Genomic DNA, 24,206 nt, shown 5'->3' with positions numbered 1-24,206 from the left:
ATATATATATATATATATATATATATATACTTTTTCCTTAAATTTATTGAATTTCAATTATTTTTTATACTTGGCAGCCAACGAACATATTTCATTCAATAAATTTGTGTTAAGATACTAAGTGTAATATCGCTATAGTCATTGACTTCATCGATATTATCTTTTGAGAAGTTTAGAGAAGAACTGTTCCTGTGGCACTCAGATGAAGGTGAAATACTATAAAAAGTTCAACTACATAATAAAGACCATTCACAATTGCCCCTTCCCAACTCGAACCCCTTCGCCCATCACTTTATCATCATCCCGTATTAGTTTCTCAATGAAATTGCTATCACGTTTAGTAGGAATTTCCCATTCTGAGGTGGCACAATCTCGTATTTCCAGCGATTGTATATTGAAATGCAGTGGTACGTGATCAGACAATTCACCGAAAGGCATTACATCAAACTCATCAATGTACATCTTGACATGATAAAAGGAAATAATCCATTACTCTCCTCCCATTGGTGGAGCAGAAGGTGTTTCCATCATCGGAGCCTGACCGCCCATTTGCAAAAACCAATGCCGTGACTTTACATAGAGTAACATTTGACCCCATTTATCTAGCACATGATGTTTGTTTACTCGATTAGTACGATGTAAAACATTATAAAAATCATTATTCAGGTAATTTTCAAGTTCAGGGATATCATTAGAATTTCTAGCATTGAAATGTCCTTTAGCAAATGCTTTATCCAATCGGATATACAACTATTTCGCTATACAACTTTCCAATAAATTCAGCTGAAGATTTTCGTTTATATCTATAATTATCATGGATAAAGTCAATTGTATCCATAACGTTGTCTAAGAAAGGTTATTTTGAGATTACCTACAAGAAATTTCCTATATTGGTAGGAACCCATCCATTCACTCCCACACATAGGTTTCCAAGATTAAATCGTTTTTCCCTAAGTTACCTTAGTAATACACTTGTTGTTTCGGGTCTAATGCCATTTTTTTAGCGCGTTAGAAAACCAACATAAGAAGCACAGACTCATGCATTTGTAATACAGTAATATATTTATGTATTCAGTACTGTAGTGTGCCAAGCGAACTATCCGTTTATTCGGCAACAATGTAGCCACTATATATATCATGATGAGATATTAAAACATATCATAAAAGAAAATTTGTATCGCCTAAGTGGTGTTTTCACATTTGGATCAACTTCCTTTTCTCATTTAGAAGATGAATCTGCCCGTCTGTAGTTCCCATATCTCTCTCTCTCTCTCTCTCTCTCTCTCTCTCTCTCTGATACATTTGTTTAATCATTAAGGAAGCGCCATATCAGAAAATACTTAAAGGTTAGAAACGAACTCCAAACGGCAAAAGGGAGTAGTATAAACTTTTTAAAATAGCTTTCCGCATGACTCTTTCAAATTATTAGTAATGAATCTTGCAGGGTCTGATGCTATTTGGTAGGATGTGTCACCATTACAGTCTCGCACGCTTTTTCACTCTACAACAAAACACATTTTTTAGGAAAAAATATTGATTACATATAGTAACAAAATTGTTTGAAGCAAGTCTCAGCATAATCATGAAGGGCATTGATTGCAACCCGAAATTAAGTGACAATAGGATATTATGTCAGACCTGCCTTCTTCAAACATTGTCAGACACCAACATCCGCCACAGTTGAATCAAACATAATAATGTAATTGCAAATGAAACCTAATGCACTTACTAATCAGAGTGGTTCAGGCATCACTCCACACACTATTCCACAATATTTCCATGTAGGGTATCCTTGCTATAGTAACAGCAGCACAAGACAGAAAATATACATTTCCAACAAAATCATAATTTAGAAATCTCCTCAGTCAATAGATATTAGAACTGGAAAACATAGAACTTTTTTTCCAAACTTGAACTGACGAAAATTAAAAGTTATCCATATAAAAAGAAATATTAATAACTTATTATCATTCGTTTCATTTGAAATCGATCAACAGAATGATATGTAAATTGTTTATGTCTTCCGATTTTCTCATACGTAGAGCTTGTGTACTTAGTTTTGTATGAATGCGCGGATTTTACGAATAATAGCAGGTTGCACCAGACGTTCATGATGCGTGATTTCCAACATGTAACAATTTAAAATTTGGTCTTGTTTTTGTTGTTTGATTTTCTTTTCTAAGAGCGACATATATATTCCTGGTTCTACTTAGATAATTATTGAGATTTTCATGCAAGAATAAACGACCTGATGACCATTGTATAAAGTGAGAGCAATAATAGTCCCATGATTTATACTTTATGTGTTGAATCGGCTAACTATATTGCAGAAGCGCTTGGTTATTTTGATTTGATTGGAACAAAACGGGTGAGAAGAAAAAAAATATGTCAGTGTACGTACAAATACAGAGCCTCGTGGGGAGACAAATAATGTAACCCCTGGGATTTCTTTGTCTCTGCCCTAACCCCAAATATACATACATACATACATACATACATACATACATACATACATACATACATACATACATACATACATACATACATACATACATACATACATACATACATACATACATAGAGACAGAGATAAAGGCGCACATTCAATCCTGTTTCCCAAAGTTTCGAGCTAAACAAGCTCTTCGTCAATAGAATAAACAACTTCCATATACAAAACACACACTAAAGCCAAAACTTAAGAAGTCTCGATTCATACATATTAGAATCACTAGATGGACTTTGCAACAATAGATAATACGATAAAGGTTTTGTAACAATATTAAACAGGCCGGTGTGTATAACTAAGACAAAGAACATGATTTGGCCTAATTCCAAGTTGTGAACAATTGACGGATTCATTGCCTGACGAAAAGTTAACCCCATCCTACAAGATATGCTAAAGAAATGTTAGGTCCTGGTAGAGTTATGCATGGAGGTTCCAAAGGAAAGGTGTAAAGAAAATTGTGTAGCGGGATAATAATAATAATAATAATAATAATAATAATAATAATAATAATAATAATAATAATAATAATTTAATTAATTGTGAAAATTAAATATTATCGCAAAAATTGCTTAGGGGTGAATAACTGATGACTAGTTAATTTCGACAAGACAGTACTCGTGAAGGCTCGATTTTTCATTGAGGATGAACGCACCGTAAGTTTTCACTTGTAGTATCCAGATTCAGTCATTACGTGTGCGTTCTATATCGGTAACCCTTGGTTTGATTTAACCGGTAGGATCTCGAGTGTCCAGGTACGTTGTAGTGGTTGTCAACTTTCACATATGGCTTTGCTGATTTTATTTTCGCTTTCTTGCTCATTTCCCAATTAAATTTATGAGACGAGTCGAGCATTAAATTAACATTATTGGACGAGTTTCATACATTTGATTTTCATTCGAAATAAGCGTTCGTATTTATAGCGTGATATTCTTTGACCAAATATCATGTAATTAATTTTGTAATGTCTTTCCTTTTCAGGACATTACGAATCGATTGTGACACCATGAGGTGTTATTTCATGTGTTGCATATATAAAATTATGATTCGAATAATAACAGGGTAGACATAAGATATATTGATGTACTATTAACAGCTTGCTTATGAAACTGTACACTGACTACAGTGACCCTTTTTCTGAGACTGTACACGGCAGACCACCTGCGAGGATGATATGGCATGACTAATGACCTCTCCTCTACTGATCCCGTACACAAATTCTGACAAGTGTATCACGCCCATGATCATATTTTCTTTCAATCCAAACACTTGTCCTTTTTAAATTTGGTACTTGGAGCTGACACTTAGTTACATCTATATTCGAATAGATACTGTTGAAGCGATGTGGCTAATTTCTATACAATGCTTAATGGTCTTTGACTTCAAACAGGAACTTTGAATAAACGTGTTACCCTCGATATATTGACATTGACTGTTACAAGAGGTTGCTGGTAATCTGTCTGTCAATAATAAACCACGTGGTGTATACATTTTTCATTAAAATGAAACGAGGAAACGTACGTATGATTGTATGTATGTATGTGTGTGTGTATGTATGTATGTATGTATGTGTGTGTGTGTGTATGTATGTATGTATGTATGTATGTATGTATGTATGTATGTATATATATGTGCATCTTATACATACATGCGGTAAGTATCATCACGCGCTCAACTAGTTAATTTTTAGGGTAGAATGCATGTTACTAGTCCATACTAATTGTTTAAAAAGTTGTCCGTTTTATTTTGTAGGCGTTAGTTGTATCATACAATTTTAATGAAAACAATTAACAGAACTAAATGTGGGATAGAAAAGAAACAGAAAGAGGAACGAACAAATGGCAAAGATTTATGCCTTAAGTTAAAAGAATTATTTCACCACAAATTCTTGTCAAAACATTTCAAACGTAATACCTTTAAAGCGCAGTGAATCAGTTTGTTTTCAGACTTATGTCCAAACTGCAAAGGAGGTTCCTTGGAAACAATTTAAGGCATAAAACGTTATTTGTGGTTCTTTGTTCCTGAGTACAATATAATGAATACAAAGATTAGTGTTTATCTGTTTAACAATCGAAACTAATTAACTGCAAATTAAGTGTTAGTCATCGATTTATCAAATATATTGATGTTTTGAACGTTCACAATATTCACAGAAACAAATAACTTTTATATTTAATTTCAATTTATAGCATATAACATATGTATGTGATTTCATATACAATGTGAAATAAATATACAAAACTAATCACAACTGTTTGAAAGACACAGATTCCTACGTTACATCATTGACTATGCTTACTTTAATAATAAACCATCTTATTTCTCCTACACTATATATATATATATATATATATATATATATATATATATATATATATATATATATATATATATATATATATATATATATATATATATATATATATATATATATAATGCGGATTATCTAATAAACTTTCCATTTTTTTAGGAATCATTGACATTGTCTTATCACATCATTGTATTGTCCAGCTAAGCTTTTCTTTTCCTGTACCCATAATCAAGTATTGCATTTGTATATATAATTGGAACATTAAAAGATGAAGAATGTGTATTCGATGTGACTCAGACAAGGAGCTTATACATATTATAAACTTTATGTGTGAGTCATATCGCTTACACATGTCTCATCTTTTAATGTTTCAATTTTAAGTTTTTAAGTGACGTCAATTAGAAAAACAAAAAACAAAGGCAAGACAGGCTTATGCCCTTATTAAAGATTACGTCTAATTTTCTTTGACACTTTTAGTAGTAAGAATGATTAAATACGACTCATATGATCCGTAAGTTACCAATAATTAGCAAATTATAATGAAAACAACAATATGTACACATAATAACAATCCATAACGAAAGTAAACGTCCATGGCACACCAGTCATTATCCACACAACGGCTTCGCACTATCCCATCTCATCTTGCGGGACTATGGAAACGAATCATAGTATAGTGTACATCTGTTATATGAATTTTCTCCTTTCAATTTCTTTTCGACGTCTGTTTAGCTATTAGGCAAGTGCCTTTACCTGTATGTTCTACACGTTGAGCATTTGTGTCAAAATGTTGTTGTCCTTAAGATTAACTATGAGTGAAATTATGTTAATCACATTAAAGTGGTGCTCATATCATCCGTAATACGACTCTGTATATATCATCATATCATCCGTAATACGACTCTGTATATATCATCATATCGTCCGTAATACGACTCTGTATATAGCATCATAACATACATAATACGATTCTTTATATATCACCATAACATACATAATACGATTTTGTATATATCATCATAAATTCACTCATATTACCAGTACACATTGTCATAACTCGTATTGTTCCATTATTGTCTACACGTGTCCGTTTGAGAGTCTGTTGATTTTTGAAGTAGCTTTTCTGGGATTAAATATGGGTGGTATCTATAGATTGCCGTAGGATAATGGAGAGAGGCAGATGAGGAAGAACTTGTTTCTGAATTGTAGGGATGTCCGCCATTTTGTATCATTTCTCTCAACCTAGTATTGTTCGGGTTCAAAAAAGGATGAAAAGCCATAGCAGGGAACACAAAGTTCGAACTATTCAGTCCAAGTAGTCCACTATACAACGTGTACATTGGTCGGTTATCTGAAGACGTCTGGTAGGCTGAGTTTCCCAGCAATGCAGTCGGAATAGGTCGCCATAAGGGCCACGGCGTGGATGCAAGAATATTCTGTTTCTCTATCGGAGACAAGTCTTCTGAAAATATTTTAAAAATTAATGAATTATAAAGGCATATGTGAATATAAGAACCCTACGAAGTAAGACAAGAATCATATTTTCCAAAATCCGATTTTTTGAAAATAAATATATTCTTCGAAATTTCATATTATTTATTAAAATATTGAATTTGAACGATAAACTCCATCACCACACTAGAAATATAGCAATACATTAATACATATAAGCACATATTTATTGTCTTTTGTTTCTTATTTCAAGAGCCAACCGACTGACAACTTGAGAAAACTGACGTACAAAGGAGACAAACACGGCACAGTTTTTATTTGTTTACTGGAGAATGTCCAGGAATGCAAAACTGTTTGAAATATATATATATATATATATATATATATATATATATATATATATATATATATATATATATATATATATATATATATATATATATATATATATATATATATATATATATATATATATATATATATATTTTAAAATATTTTCCTGATGCTGATATCCTGTGATATTTTCTGTATTAAATGTAAAGTCAGCACAGTCTGAAATATATGGTTTTCATTCAGGCAGTACTGCCATGACTTGACATGACTTGACTTTCTAATTTTGATTTGAGTTTAATACCCTTACACTTCTTACAAAAGGTACACAAGTATAATTGCACTATATCACGTACCATTATGAAGAAATACATAAATAAACGTCCGTTTGTCTGAAACACATACGCCCGCGCTTGCCCGTTTTGACATCCGCCTCACCCCAAATTTGAGCTTCTTGAGCTTAGTTTCCTGAGGGCATGGGTGTACCCAGGGGCCAACATTATTTGAAAAAGTGTTATCCATAAATTCATTTTTCGTTTGTTTTGTTTATGCCCAGTAACCGAAGATTATGCAGTGAAGGGGGGGTGATGGTGGTGGGGATAGACCTTGGACCAGTTTGCATATTAGAATTCACGCTTTCAATCTCAGTATATGTACGGATGGCCGTATCATAGGGATTTAAGTACATTTTAAGTTATGCCCTTGTAACTGCGTCCATGAAGGGTCAGTGTCAGTTGTATATTTCAATTTGTCTCACTAACTTTGTATATCATAATAGCCTGATGCTTTCAGTAGATTTCAGATGGTCACCTAGGGAATACGTCCCTGAGGGTTAAGGATAGACCCTTGCCCCAATGTCGGCTGCATATGTGAAATATTTTTCAATGTATGAAAAAAGATCGTATCAATGATTATCAGTTCCATACAAACCGCTCCGGTGGCCTAGTGGTTAGAGCGTCCGCCTCGGAAGCGGGAGGTCGTGTGTTCGAACCCCGGCCGAGTCATACCAAAGACTCACAAAAATGGTACTAACAGCTGCCTCGCTTGGCACTCAGCATTAAGAGGTTAGTGTTAGGACTGGTCGGCCTGGTGTCAGGATAATGTGACTGGGTGGAGCATAATGCTAATTGTCTTCGGCATGATGCCCCAGTGCTAGACATCACTATAAACTGCCACACTGCAGACATCGTAGCGATATTACTGAAAAATTGTTAAGGCTACGTTAAAAATCCTAATCCTAATCAATTCCATACTCAAATTCCCTTTCAAACGTACAGCAGCAGTATTGCATTCTGATTCTTTTTTACCTATATGACCGCTCACTCTGGTAATATAGGGTCTGAGCTCACAGCAAAACATGTCGCACCATTAAAAATCTATTAGGCAATGTTTTGTACTTTGTATCTTAAACTGTAGCAAAGGACAGTCAGAAGGGCTGGTGAACGTAGAGTCAAACGAACGCCAATCAGGCTATCGCGAAGCTTTTTCAAGGGGTAAAATAATTACTTACTGACTTACTTGGTGATAATTATTGACTAAAAGAGTATAAATATTTATTCTGTACAAAATGAACACGCCGTAACTGTAACTGTTATTTTCCCAAATATTTGTTTGATAATCTAATTGGTCTTCTCGTCTGTCTCCTACATTACACATTCAAGTAAGTATGAATTTCTGTACTTCATACTGTCAAAGGATATTTGTAACCTGTCAATATATGACAATATATTTTATCAGCAAAATAGTTGCTTTGTCATACTCGTAATATGTCTGTCGAGTCTGTCCCGAGTGCTAAATTGGTTTCATGGTTTTGCTTTACATATGTCGCAACACTGATACTTTAATAAATGCTACTGAATGCTATTCGTGATTGCATATTAAAAAGAATTTTAAAAAGTGTACTAATTTAGTATTTTACGTATTTTTACCTCCTCTTGAAAGAAGTTCCCGGTGTTGTTTGTAAGATTCCTCTATCTCTGTTTCAGTGTAAGTCCTGAGCGGTGACCTAGCATAGGTGTGCTGGTGTAGAAGGCTTTCCATACTCTCCCTTGTTTGACAAAAATACGTAAAAGTATACAGTTTTACTTGACTATGATAAATGTAATGCATATCTTTTGATCCAAACAAAATTCATCATTTTTTTTAAAATAATGTTAACATCATCAACATTTTTTAATATTTATTTTTGATGGGGAGGGGTAAAAGAAATTCGTTTGGTTTCAGAAACTTCTAGCAAGAGACGGAAATGTATTCGCTTCGGCTATCTGACAGGCTGGCATTTAATTATTTTTTTTAACCAAGTGTAAGAAGCTATTCGTCTGTTATACGGCTTTTCTAATAGCAGAGACAAATTTAATGCAATAAAAATTATATTGTTTTGGAAAACCATTCTAACGGTTTCAGCCATAAATCAGTTCTCTGAAAGGTTGACATCTGACAAGGTTTCTGGACTAAGTATAATTTTTCTGTGCGTAGGTATCAAACCAATTTAATTGTACGTCTTCTCAAAAAATGAGTTGTGTGTTGTTAATAAAGTTTAATTAAGAAATGCTTCTAATATACCTTTCAAACTCTGTTAATCTTGTAGAGTCTCTAAAACCTTTTGCAAATGGGTTACTGTCGATTTTCAACTTCGTTATCTGTAAACGGTAAAGGTAAATGTTGCAATGTCATGGCATTGGTTGTAGTGGCAACGTTGATAGCATTACAACTAACAACTATACCTCACACGTTGAATATTAAAAAAATCAATAACCAAAGCACCTGCAACATCATCATCATCATAAACAACAACAAAAACGACTACTACAATAATAATAATAATAATAATAATAATAATAATAATAACAAAAACAACAACAATAATAATTATTCTTTTGATTATTATTTTTATTATTATTATTATTACTATTACCATCATCATCATTATTATGAGTGTTGTTGTTGTTAAAATACATTTACCACCATGAGGACAACATATTTATTCTCATAATTCATTTCCAAAAGTTAACGATCATATCTACACATCTGATTTCGTTTGCTAAATTTTGAAAAAAAATTATTAGAACATTTCGAGTTCTGAAAAATATTATGGTTACAAAAGCATGATTTTTTTTATCTGACAACAAAATGCCCTTTATCATGTCAATTAAATGTAATGATGATCTAAATCAACGATGTTTTACACAATGGAGGTGAGTATTTAAAGGTGATTCTCTAAACAAGTAAGATATTTCATTTTCTCCATGATCAAACAGAGAAGGCGGCTTAGTATCAGACAATACAAATAGAATTGTAAGGAGCAATCTGACCTTACCAATTGGTTTTGATAAGCTGTAACAGCAATGAAGACTGATTCCGGGAAGATGAATGTTCGAAATTCTTCTGCGTCCAAATTTGTGATGGAAGTTTGATTTGCTGTGTTATCCTTCTTCTTCACAATATGAATTCTCGGTTGATACTTGTGCATCGAGTTCAAAATAATCTGCAAAACCAAATTCAATAGTGACATTAAGATTGATGAGGCGAAGGAGTGTTATTCCGTCGACGTTGATTGTCTATTATTTCTGCTTCTACTCTCTAAAATGATTGCCTCGATGGAGAAGCCCTGCCAGTCAAATTCGTTAAAACAAGCTATATGTTTTAAACATCACTGAGCTCTTGAATGGGGCTTTGTTCGAGTTAAACTTGTATTACGATCTATAATTGCTCACAAAATAATTGTGTGGTACTCGGCATATGGGCTGAGTGGCCGCTTAACAATTCTAATTGACCATCTTGAAGAGTAAATAATTGATAAATCTAATAAGTGTTATTTTGCATGACTCTTACATTTTATATCTTGTTAAAGTTTCATAAAATAATGAATAGATTAAAATAAAATCGATCAACAAGCAGTGAACAGTCTGCACATACAGTTCGAAACAAAATCATACAGTGAAGAAATAAGGCTGAAAAGTGATACGATTGGCAAATTTTAAACACCTTTAACTTCGTGTAACAAATTCATTTTATCAGGTGTGAACTAAATTCTTTCATTTTCTTTTTCTCGTTTCAGTATCATTTATTTGAAAAGGGTTGCTTGCAGGCATTTGAGTAAAGAAATTTATTTAAATTTTTAGGGAATGTGATAAATATATGTAGATGTAAAAAGTACTTATTAAAGAGATAGACAAGATGCCGGCGATTATTTTCTGCATTGCGGATTGTTAGGTTAAGTAATTATTTCTTTCGTTTGTTGGTTTATGAATGGTTGGGCAGGTAAACAATGAAATATACACACATGGCCACTTTTGTCTAACATGTTGTTGGTCAGCTTCAATTTCTCAAACGATACTGTCTGTTTCTGCAGCTGTTCCCCTGAGAATGGGGAGTCTGGGTGGACGTAGAAGCGTGTAGGTAGAGGAGGGTCCGCTTTTCCCGCCACCAGCCATGACGATCGATGATACGCATATCTATATCGTTTGTTATCGATCGGAATGATATCCATTAGCACCATGTATTTTGTATCTTGATCGAGGCCAGAAAAGGACACTCGTAACGTTGGAAACATCCGCCTAAAAGTGAAAAAGAAACAAAAATAAAGTTCTCCTTAATTAAATTATGTCATATATATATATATATATATATATATATATATATATATATATATATATATATATATATATATATATATATATATATATATATATATATATATATATCTCTGTGTGTGTGTGTGTGTGTGGTTTCTTCTTTCTGAAATTGTAAGTAAAGTAAAATTGATTGTTTAATTACTTTGTCTTAAATGACCGAATGGCTACTGGAAATTTGCACAACAACTGCAAATATTGATTTTGTTCATATATATCTTTATCACTACTTTAACTAAATAAATTCAAACTTTTGAATTTGTTTGAAATAGGTAAGAAAATATTTATTGTAAAAAATAGAATTGATGTAACAGCTAGAAATCGTCATTTTATGGAATAATTTTCACAATTTGCGTAACTAATAGATGTTTTCATGATACTTATTTTTACAACCCCATTAATGTATGCATAAATGCAGATCTACTTATCAATTCAACAAAATTAAATTAATTTTCTAACATGGATTTGTGATTTGCGAAATTATATTAGATCCATGAATTCAAATGGTATTAACAGTCTGATTTTAATTCCAACGGTCATGACAAATTGCGTAAAAGTGAAGGCAAAATCTCTGTACAGGATGCTTTTCAGACTATAAACTTTAGGTCCAAGTTACATTGATCACACTTCAATTTCGGTCTGAAATGTTTCGCGTGTAAGATATCTGACATTGTCTAACAAGATTTCTCGCGAGCAAGAACATTTGGCATTGTCTAACAAGGTGTCCTTGCGTCCTGATTAATGGTCAGATAAACTCCATAGGTTTCGATTGAAGTGTCCATCAATAAAGTTTCTCAATTCTGTTTCTGTCAACCAGAAATTTATAGAAAATGAACTTTGTTTTCTCGACACTTTATCTGCGTGTGGGTGTGAAATCTAAAAGCAGATCTGTTGATATGGCGACAAGAGGCCTATAATTAGGGTGATAAACAAGGCACTGCGACTCAGAATCTAACAAGGCACTGCGACTCAGAATCTAACAAAACATCTTCGTATGTCGTACTAGTGTATCCGTTTTTCTGCCTTTCGTAATTATGTGGATAATTACGATAAATGTAAAGAGGATTGACGACTTTGTGGAGAACGATTACCAGCACATGATTATTTACATTTTGTTTTTAACGTTGTAATATTTAATGCACGATGAAAATGACTTTCTTAGCAAATCGTCAGTGTACTAATCCAGGAACAGCTATATATAAACATCTCAACTCTTCCTCCCAAGAGAGACAGTAATACATATTTTGTTTTCTTGCTTGATTGGTTACCATATTTATTATCACCACTTGACCATGTTGCAGTCGTCAAAGAATAACAACCAATATCTTGCATTCTTTTATAAAAAGAATCTTTTTTTATTGTGTGAATGGTTATCTTTTTAGTTCCGTACTCTTTTTTCAGAATTGTGATAAAACTGTAGAAGTGGATTTTCACGTGTTTAGTTCGGTACAAAATAAAGGACCATGTAAATATGATCAAAAATTGATCTACGTACGTGTGTAAAAGGCGGGACGTGTAAATTCTAGTATATAAAAAAATTAGTAGAGCACAAAATGTACCCGTTACATGTTATGTCTGAAAAGAATGTGATGACTTAATCAAAGTGAAGAATCCACAAATATTTTATTAAAGTATATATATTTATTCTTTTTTAAAGTCTCTGCCTCTGACAAATATCTGAATATACGAAAGAATTAAAATAAAATATTGATACCCTTAATACGTTTACTTTATTATGAAAGTAGATTAGGTTGCTCATAAAATAGCTTCCTAATTTTTCCTCAATAATAACAACAACAACAACAACAACAATAATAATAATAATAATAATAATAATAATAATAATAATAATATTTAGAGATGATACCCATTTTACATATATTGTTTTAATATGCCCATAAACGATGTGCTATCATATTATGCTTTTATAAAATTAATGTTGTTCCCCCAGTTCCCTTCCTCAGTATGAAAGCTAAATTAGTTTGTTCAGTGCATATATTTTTTGGCAGTTTCTGCAAGGAATATAAATTAAAACAAATTGAAGGTTTTTTCTGGAAAATGTAAATATGAAAAGTGAACCAAATAAAATTAAATTCACCAATTCAAATTTTTCCACGAAAAATGCGCATGCCTCTTCTGGACTTATATGTCAATATGCAAACATTTATATATTCTAATATATATATATATATATATATATATATATATATATATATATATATATATATATATATATATATATATATATATATATATATATATATATATATATATATATATATATATATATATATATATATATATATATATATATATATATATATTGATAGATAGATAGATCGCCAGAAGTGCCGTGTGAACTTATTTTGATCGTGAACAGTTGCCACTTATTTTCGGCGAGAATATTGCACATATAACATTATACAAGGAGTCTTTCATTGGTAATAATTGATTTTGATTGTTTGAAAAGCATTTAGCATTTTAGACACATCGATGGTTATATAACGCTTAGGAAATCGAAGCTAAGTGCCTTTTCCAGGGACACACCGATGATGTCGATCCAGACTGTCCCAGGTGGATAAGCGACTAGCGATACAGGTATTGTGAGTCCGACGATCTACCACCTAATCTAACGCGGCACCCTTGTAATTATTAACTACAAACATGGTAAATTAAATCGTATGGTAATTATAATTTCCTTTCGGCCTGATATGTGAAACTCATTAGGAAACGTCGCATAACCATTACAGAAAATTTAGAACGTAGCGCTTTCCGATCACGATCTTGACCCACCCACCCACCCCCAACAATATTGATTTATACAGTAGAACTTAATTACTGCGGAAATAATTACAATCCTCGGTAAATGACTGCTTGTATTGTAAAAGTTTAAAGCAATTTAAAACACATAAAAGTTTCTAATATTTTGGTATTGAATGATTCTTGACTATGAAGAGGAGGAAGTAGAAGAAGGAAAAGACAAATAATCTTAATATCAATATGGAATGGTTTCTTTCCAGGAAATATATTTTTAAATATTTTTTGCATCATCTGACTTCATTATATGGAACCACAGAGGTACATCTCCTACCAATAAATTAGTCGTACTTATTTAAATCTTAGAATTATTCTTTTTAATAAATCAGTAAATTCATCAGCAAAGTCATCAGTATAGTCGTCAGCAAATTCATCAGCAAATTCATCAGTAAATTCATCAGTTAATTTCAGACATTTTACTATTAAAAACTGCAGAATCTTGCGGCACTTTTATTCAGCTTGAAAAAGTCTCCTTTTATGTGACACATTTCAACCGACAAAATACTGCAAATGGTAGCTTTCGTTGTGTACATTGCTCTATTCGATCAAGGTTTACTAATAGGCAAGTTAAGTGGGAGAGTGGCATAGCATTAAGCTGTCATTGCTCGTGGCCGAGTCAAAGCTGCAGACATTCACTTTCGAGAGACTTTCTTAATTACCGGTCTTTTCACGTGCTTCTCCATCAAGGTGCTTATAAATACAAGGGTTCGCATTGCCTGAGGCAGAAAGCTTTGATTTTGATGTCACTTTCACAGTCCAGTCTCTGTTTATCCAATCAAAGTTCTAAACCAACTAATTTCAACCATGGCATTTATCGCCTTTGAATTAGCTCTCAAAGTTTGTCTCTGTTATTAGGCTAGCAACTCCTTTAAACAGAATCACTGCAATCGCATCCTCTGTCACTTGATGTTGACCATTGTGTTGTTTAATTGCAATTTATTTCATGTTAAATTAGTACTGAAAGACCAAACAACAAACCCTGTGGTCATCCTCTTGAAGTGACCATTCGGTGGACAAGTGGTGATTGACTTGCTCATTATACAGGGTATTTTGTTACCAGACGCCGTGCATGCTGATGTTATTTCATGCTGGTCGGTCATGACGCTTACGACTATACGACAAAGTGACTGTGGAGTTAATTACGGCTTTTTTTCTGCGAAGACGTGATACATGAAAGAAGTTAATGAACTTGTGTAATACTGTCGATGATTAAATATTATTCCAGAGGAATGATGCATTTTTAATCGTGTGTTTTAATGTCTCTGTCACACAGGAGGGACTGGCAGGTCCGCAAGTGACAAGATTGGTTGAAACATAATTTTTGGTCAAAGTTCATCCAAAATAAATGGTCCTAAATTTCCTTCTTAACCTTTGTTTACAAATATCAACCAAATAAACAGATGAGCATAATTTCTTGCTTTTGAGCAAAATGACAAAGGTATTCAAAATTGTAAATACCTACTGCTTGTTCATTGTTCGTAACGAAATGTTTGCTATCTTCCTCATTGTGTTGACTATTGCTTCCAGCATAAAACAAATGAAGATTAACAATAAAGTTAGTTATGTTTCCGGAGAGAGAGAGAGAGAGAGAGAGAGAGAGAGAGAGAGAGAGAGAGAGAGAGAGAGAGAGAGAGATGGGAACTACAGAAGGGCATGTTCATTTTCTAAATGTGAAAAGAAAGTTGCTCCAAATGTGAAAACAGCACAGAGAGAGATTGATTGATTGAGAGAGAGAGAGAGAGAGAGAGAGAGAGAGAGAGAGAGAGAGAACGGGGGTCGGTCATTAAAATTTAATGACATAGGTAATCCATATTATTATTAGTAATCCATAATACATTGATTCAGGGCTTCTGAGTTATTGTTATGTTCATTTTATGTTCTTATTATATGCCGAAACAATAAGGTTTTTCAATTTCGATGATTTTCACGATTCTCCTCAAGTATGGCTTATATTGTTCACTACAGGTTGCATTATAGTTAAGAAAAAAGTTGGACAAATGTTTTTGTCACATCCTAATGTGCAGTTCTACCAGGGTTTTATTCTAACCCAAAGCAATGTCTCATATGAACTGATTAACACACACCTTGGTATCAACTGATGAACAAACACCGTTATATCAACTGATTAACAAACACGTTTACTTATTCATCCTTAAAATTGTTTTAGCACGTTGCAGCTACCAATTAAAAAAATAGTTTACCTATTAAATAGAAAACTATACCGACTTGATTTTAAAACCAAAAACTGTCTGAGAGAGAGAACCTAATTAATATTACTTGTGACTTTAACACGAATGTAAATCGCTTATTTCCTCAATTGACTACTCATGCCAATGTTTCCGCTGAATAACCATCATTTATTCATGCTCACGAATATTCTTTAGCATTTAAGATCCGTAACACAATAAAATACGATACCCTTGTCGAACCCTCCTCCAAACCGCACACTTCGTAGAGAGGAGAGAAGTGACTTACTTTGATGAGCCCTCGAAGAGGAAGTTAATAGCTATGTGTGTGCATAGAAATTAAAGGTGGAGTCATAATTTTTTCCACGCATAATTCCGTGGGCTAAATATAAGCCGGACCTTTTCACAACTGAATTATCAATTTGCAAACAACGGGGGAAAATATTTATATTTGATGCATATGAAACGTACACAATCGCATCTAAAGAAATACTTGCCTGATGTGTTTCAGTTACATCTTTGTTAGTCGTGCCTGAAAGTTACGAAGTAGCTAAAATCTGAAGGTTGTTTATTTATTTGAACTTGTTATTTATTTATTTATTTATTTATTTATTTATTTATTTATTTATTTATTTATTCATTTATTTTTATTTTTTATTTTTTATTTATTTATTTATTTACCGGTTTAATTGTTATTATGCTAGTTCATTCCGTTTCAACGTTCTTGCAGTTGGAAGGAAAATTACGGAATTCTTGACCAAACTAGCCACTATAATACTGAAATACTTAAACTTACCTTCCAGTTTTAGTGATTATCATTTCCGTGCCAAGTTCATGGAATTTATCCCAGAGGTCTTTAGTTTCAAGTTTACACTGAACTGTTGCTAACTCCTTACAACATGAGGGGGATGTTGTTGTGCTTACTGAGTCTACATCCTCTATATCGTCACTCCCATTGATGTCTGGGACAGGGGACGGGGAGCATCTAGGAGAAACTGCACATTTTTCTTGGCCAGTGGCCGTCTTCACAAATTTTTCTGTTGCAAAAAGTATATTAAATTAAGATGTGTATATTTTGCTCTAATTGCTAAAAGATGCACAACTGGGACTTCGCTTTGTTTGCCCATTACTCCAAAATGTTATTGTTGCATGCAGAAAATGAATCCTCGTATGTTCCCACTCTATTTGAAACCACATACATACATACATACATACATACATACATACATACATACATACATACATACATACATACATACATAACTAGATAAATGGTACAATTTCTTCGTTTAGTGCTATACAAAATCAAAATGAGCAATACATATAAATTACAAAGTACAAAATATCTTTTAAAGAATGATGCTTTCTTTTAGATGCTTCCTTTCTTTTATAAAAGTTCGGTTTTCCCTTGACTACATTTCATTCATACTTACCCAATCTATGTGAGATATTACATTATGTCAGTAATTAGAAAGATAATTTATCAATATTCTATTTCTAGTGACCCAGTTTGGCAACCGTCACAATATTTACTCGGTACATTTTAGCAATAAATTGATGGAATATATAAATTATTTCTATCCGACTTGAAATAGTACTTATAATCATACGAAATCTTGAAACAGATTCATGTCAGTGTAAGCGTCCGTATCAAGATCAGCAAGCAACTGATAAGGGTGAACAATACGCGTAACCATCAAGTCACTGATAAAATCCCACGGCCCATAACGCTAAATGTGGTTACTCTTGCAAAAAATTACACTGGCTCATTAATCGACACAATCTTTCTTAAATAAAGATATGATTTTATATCGTAATTTCATATGCAAATTTTAGATAAGGAGTTTAGATAGTGACTAATCGTTGTCAAATCGTCTCATTCTTTTTTAAACCTTTATATTTGGTTTTTACTTGTGCACTTGAAAATATATTTGTTTAACATGCCTTATTGTAATAGATTAGGTTTTATCAAAAAATTTGTTGCATAGACAATTTTTTTTTTACATTCAAAATTCAAACAATCTATTTATAAATCGTATTTATTAGCGTGAAGAATCATACAACACAAATATCAGGTCTGAATTATGAAGGAGTATTATTATTTGCTTTACTTGAATTCACATACAAAAATTTAATATCGCACATGCCATGTAGTAATACCAGTTTATGCCATGTAGTAATACCAGTTTATGCCATGTAGTAATACTAATGTTCAATAATGTTGTATATAATTTTATCTCAAATACACCTTTATACCTTGAGAAAAACCAGTCGTAAATTATTACTAATCTTCGATTCTTGACCTAAACATGCGAAATATTAGGTGTTTTAGTTTGTTCATTTATATTCATTTAAGGTCTTTTTTTCCAGGATCGTAAATAAATAGCACTGCCAGTGAAGTCAGTGGTATAAAGTCTATTTTAGAAATACTCTTCTCGTTATGGAAAGCTGCCCATTATTTCATTGTTAAAGATTTTGAAGGGTCATTGTTTTTTTCTTCTGGAAAACAACGACAGTTGTTCGAATTAGTATCACTATCGAAAAGTAACGTATGAACTGATGACAATCGTTACGGTCGCACATGCCCTTCTGGGCTCACTCGACGTAAATCCAATCAATCAATCAATCAATCAAATCGTTACGGCTACTGAGGATTTGTGGGTACCTTTTCCTCCGTTGGGGGCGTATATTCACTTTAAATGACTGTCACATGTGAGACAGTAAACAAACATATTTTATTGACTCACTTTTCAGAGTTTGTTTAAAATAAGTTACATTCAATATACCTTTCTTGTCTTTAAAAATTTATTTGTGGAGTAAGTCAATCAACTCAGACATATTACAACATATTACATTAGTAACAGTGACGTAGACGCACCTAATTATTATTAACATTATTTTTTTTCTTCTTCAAATTGAATTACTTCCTGGATTCTATTTGGCATAAGTGTTATATATATATATATATATATATATATATATATATATATATATATATATATATATATATATATATATATATATATATATATATATATATATATATATATATATATATATATATTCACATATGTACATATATGTACATACATACATATATATATATGAATTTTAATTACAGTGAAGCATATACTATTCGTTTATATATATATATATATATATATATATATATATATATATATATATATATATATATATATATATATATATATATATATATATATATATATATATATATATATATATATAATATGTGTGTGTTTGTGTGTATGTATATGAAAATATTTCTCATTGAAATGTAATTTTCTGTGTTGAAGATACAAGTCTGCAAAATATTCTTTTTTTCACTTGCTCTGTAACTATAGTTGATTAGAGAGTGTTCATTAACGCCTCTTTCAAGCATTCTCAATATATTTTATGCCTGCTGAATGCAAGAAAAATAATGAACACAAATTATTTCATATAGGGAAATAATTAGAAAGTTCATTGATTAAGTACAACAATATAGTTTTAACTTTTCCATTTTATAGGGACGATTCATCAAAGTCATGGTGAAGAAAATATTGAAGAATGAGGGATGGATGTTAAGCTATCTTTTTATGTTTTTTTTGTTGTTGTGTGTGTTGTTATTGTTATTCTAAAATGTAAATATCACTGTTATTTTCTTTTAAATGTTGATCTGTCCTAGTAGGCCAATGTTAAAGTTTGATTATGAAGAGAAGAATATCCCTGGTACTGTTCAGGACAGCTAAAATGAGTAAATATCAAAATTTTCGTCATAATTAAATGTTTACGACATATTTCTAAGACATTTATTAGCTCACATTTTGCCTAATATTTACGACAATCGATCGCTACACTTGTTAATTTCATGCGACATCTTTTCGGGCATTCATTAATTGCAAGGAATGTTATATCACTATGTACAGTACATTTGATGGATCATTGTAAAGGGAATGGCATTCCAATTTTCACAAACTCTGGTGTATGCTCATTCTTTAGATGACTTTAAATTAAATTAATGAATTTTCAGATTTACAGGTATTTGTGTTGTCTTTAATTTTCTTTACTTAAACTAATATTTAGACATTTGTTTTTGCATTTTCCCGCATCGAATCAATTGATGAAAATATTCTCGAAGTATCCCATATATTCTGTCCTTGCAGGTTTACAATAATAATTAATATACTCAGTTTTTAAATGACATTGATTTCATTATATCATTCTAATTCAGATCTTAGACTATCCCTCCATTCCTTCTTCCTCCATATATATATATATATATATATATATATATATATATATATATATATATATATATATATATATATATATATATATATACATATACATATATATATATATATATATATATATATGTGTGTGTGTGTGTGTGTGTGTGTGTGTGTGTGTGTGTGCGTGCGTGCGTGTGTGTGCATATGTGGGTGTGGGTGTGTGTGTGTGTGCGTTAATATATTTGTTAATAAAATTGCTTACCTAAGGGTGCAAGAGACTGCACCGTTGATGCACGGTTTTTAATTGTATGACAAGTATCATCTGTTGCAGATGTGTCATCGGACATTGAGTCCTCTTCCTCGTTCACTCTTTTTCCAATTATTGCATCTATAGAGAAGGCGGACGCACGAGTGGACAGCTGCGGTTTGACATATGGGAGACTTCTTTCATGAGGAATATTCCTAGAATCGTCTGAATCGTCCAAAATAGGTTCCACTTTCACAGACATAGTTACACAGAGAATCGTTAGCAACAGTGAAATATCTTTCCTGAATTGCGATTTAACTTCCCTGTCATTAGCTATATTCTTGTTACTGCCTTTAAATTCTTCTAACGCTTTGCATACAAATTTTCGCACTTTAATTTCCTTTGAAATTGTTAGCAGTTTAATAAGCGCAAGGTTTGTATTATTTAAAATTTTAAAGTTCCATGGCAGTTAAGAAAATTGTGCATTAAAAAAAATTCGCTTTTCTGAAAATACGCAGCTTATAAAAAGAACCTGGTTAACTAATCCATAACACAAAGCGGGGATCGTATTAGCATCCTCTCAGAACCCGTATTGAAATGAAGTATACACGAGACATCATGAGCCTATCTTTCTCAAGTCTCCTTGTATATCTAACACATCCATCTAAGATTTTGGCTACAATCCACACCTTTTGTGTGAAGAGATCTCATTGGTCATCATCGAGCCGATGATAACCAACCACCGCGCGTCAAGCAGTTAGCGCCGCGGCATTGGCCGAGCATTAAATTTGTTTACCCTGATATCATCTCTCTCAGCACATGGCGAGCTAGTTGTCTGTAACTCAGCTCCCAACGGCGTTCAAATTGCTAGTTAAACATCGGAGACTTGTCGATACAGACCTGAAAGGAAAAAAGAAACCGTTAACATCAAATATGCGATATCTATGAATACATTTGACATACAGACCCATTTGAAGAACTTTTAATGGAACAAAAATTAAAGTACAGATGCGTTAAAAACGATAAATTGTCCTTAATGTTGAAAACCTATACGTCATAAAGTTATTAGTGTGTTCAAGTGTTACCTTGTGGTTACACCCATTTTGACTAAATTTATATAATTAGAAATGTGGTAATTGAAATGTTAATAACCATTTTGGACCAAGTATGTAATGCATTTGATTAGTTAATAACCATTTTGGACAGAATACTTACTAGGATTTATTTACTTTTTTTTCTATCATTTTCACTTTTCATAAGACGTTTATACGAAGAAGATATATGGTTAAATAAATCTGAAAATACTAAAAGTTGTCGGCGACAAGTTATATCTTTTATTAACAACAAGTAATAACCCCTCATTGTATGCTAGAAGTACAATGAAATGGTCTACGATAGAAGTCTACAAGACGGTTTCATAAATGTAAGAATGCGGTTGCTGTTATATTAAAATAAACAGTTAGTTGGGGGACAAAAGTTAAAATCCACACCGTTTTCAAAATGATACGATTTAGCAAAATTATGGCTTTCAATTTTCTTGGTTATCATTGATAAAGTATCCAATATATAATTTGGAAAATTACTTTATGATGATTCTATTCACTTTAACTGGCAAATCCTTGTACGTGTAATACTTGTTAAGTTCGATAAAAGCTGGGTAACAAGCAATTCTTCCATCGTAGTGATTGTACGTGCTTTCAGGATAAATGAACATAATCGATCACTCACGAGGCAAACATTTCTACGAGCGTGAGATTTATAACTATATTTCTTGTATAATTTTGTTCTAAATTTATGTTTAGTTAACTGTTACCGGAAACAAGATTCAATGTTTACCAAATATTTTTTTTTTATAATTACAAAACACATGACCTAATTTGTAGCCATACATCTCGAAATATATTAATTGTTTGGCCTTTAAACAAAACCGTAAAGAGTGACTTGATTAGCGTCTTTCAAATAGGTATGAGTTGGAATTTTGTTGTTACTTTGAGACACCTTAGCACAGCTGTTAGTGCCTTGGAAATGTTTTAACAAAATCAACGAAGGTGTGTAGCTTATATTGTCACAGTATGTCAGTATCTTTTGTCTTTATGCGCAGTGTAATCATCAAACAAATGTCTTGCTTTAGTCTTCGTCATTTATGCTGAATGTTGATATACATCAAGATTATTTTACCGATTATAAGCAATTATTTTTTATTTCCTGGAATTATTTATGTGAGGCTTTTCAGTGAGAGATATTTACGAATAAAATGTTTAGTATTGGAGGAAATTTGGGAAACAAACTAACCTTTCTTTCTAATTCATGCAAAGAATCAGAAACTGTAACACTCTTCACGTAAACTTTATTTCAGTGCAGATATAATTTTAAAAGGCATTCGTGAAATATTTGCTCATGTTTCAATAATATAAATTGATACATAAAAAATATCATGTTTCAAGACCAACCATTTTCGGTATAAGCACGTGAATGCATGCTGCTGTCATTGAATGTCACCACAAATGCACATGTCAAAATACATTGAATCTAGTGGCAATACTTTAAGCTTTGTTCGAATTTTTTGACGTGTATTGTATGGTTCCAGTCGATCGCTGTTCGGATATTTGCCCAGGTCGATAATGGAAGATGATAAAGGAGCCAGGTGTGCTCTATTGAATGAGGTCATGTTAATTAGTAACAAATTGAAATACAATCAATGAGAAAAACACAACACTGTCTTATGAAAAATCGTGAGAGCATGTTCATTGATGGAATACTATGTGAATTGGAACGGCAGTTATTCAAATACCTGCTGTACTGTAAATTTAATATGCCTCGCTTTGACCTTTGGGGTCTAATTTTCAGGCCTTAAATGACTTGTGCGAAACATAGATGACTGATGACGTGTCGAACATGGACAAGATTTTGCTTGTCAAACATTTGATGAAATTGTGGCGCCGTTAATAATTTTCACTTAAATTTATAAAACCTGGTTATTTACCTCTCTATTTTTTTGGTTACTTTCATTGAGTATTTCTTTCTTACTTTGTATTTTTTCAGATGTTTCTTATAAACGGTCAGTGCCGGATTACCAAATAGGTAGGGTAGGCACCGGCTAGGCACCCCACGACAACGGTTCAAACTAATATTGATAAAACGTACTAGGAGATAATTTGCGAGAGGGGGGCCCAAGATTTCGACTGCCTAAGGGCCTCCACATGGTGTGTGTGTGTGTGTGTGTGTGTGTGTGTGTGCGTGCGTGCGTGTGTGTGTGTGATTTTGATTTTTAACGTAGCTTTAACAATTTTTCTGTCATATCGCTACGATGTCTGCAGTCCACAGGACTTCATCCGGCACTGTAAACGGTTTCATTATTTGCTACTTCTTGTCCATCAATACAACGCATCCTACAAATATCACAAACTCACTTTCTTTACTGCCTGTAATAAAAAAAGAACTATTCCATTTTATTAACGTAATTTAAAGTAGAAAAAATGCGTTTTGAGTACAAC

The 24,206-nt window shown here is 32.5% G+C and overlaps 1 protein-coding gene across 2 annotated transcripts; it reads right to left on the bottom strand.

Moving 5' to 3' along the window:
• Positions 1 to 4,220: 4,220 nt before the first annotated feature.
• LOC149785826 (T-box transcription factor TBX20-like) lies at positions 4,221 to 21,327 on the bottom strand. 2 transcript variants are annotated; one of them, XM_089979772.1, is made up of 7 exons: positions 20,728 to 21,327; positions 17,027 to 17,267; positions 10,879 to 11,152; positions 9,913 to 10,080; positions 9,159 to 9,235; positions 8,525 to 8,643; positions 4,221 to 6,276 (listed from the first exon to the last, which is right to left on the bottom strand). In XM_089979772.1, the coding sequence occupies exons 1-7, from the start codon at positions 20,972 to 20,974 to the stop codon at positions 5,885 to 5,887; spliced, it is 1,518 nt and encodes a 505-aa protein (XP_089835898.1). In that variant the 5' UTR covers positions 20,975 to 21,327; the 3' UTR covers positions 4,221 to 5,884. The 2 variants fall into 2 exon arrangements, with proteins under 2 accessions (XP_089835898.1, XP_089835899.1); XM_089979773.1 differs by having other exon boundaries at positions 4,221 to 6,273.
• Positions 21,328 to 24,206: the final 2,879 nt, after the last annotated feature.

The sequence above is a fragment of the Sinohyriopsis cumingii genome, chromosome 13, assembly GCF_028554795.1.
Source record: "Sinohyriopsis cumingii isolate HCF-2022 chromosome 13, ASM2855479v2, whole genome shotgun sequence".
Lineage (NCBI taxonomy): Eukaryota > Metazoa > Mollusca > Bivalvia > Unionida > Unionidae > Sinohyriopsis > Sinohyriopsis cumingii.
This window is presented reverse-complemented; position numbering and strand designations above follow the sequence as displayed.

Excerpts from the sequence above, each read along its gene's own strand:
- LOC149785826 (XM_089979772.1), bottom strand. The coding sequence starts at position 20,974 with ATGTCTGTGAAAGTGGAACCTATTTTGGACGATTCAGACGATTCTAGG. Across the intron at positions 17,268-20,727 it reads GCAGTCTCTTGCACCCTTAG|AAAAATTTGTGAAGACGGCC; the intron begins GTAAGCAATTTT and ends TTTTTGCAACAG. Across the intron at positions 9,236-9,912 it reads CAGCTTATCAAAACCAATTG|ATAACGAAGTTGAAAATCGA; the intron begins GTAAGGTCAGAT and ends TACCGTTTACAG.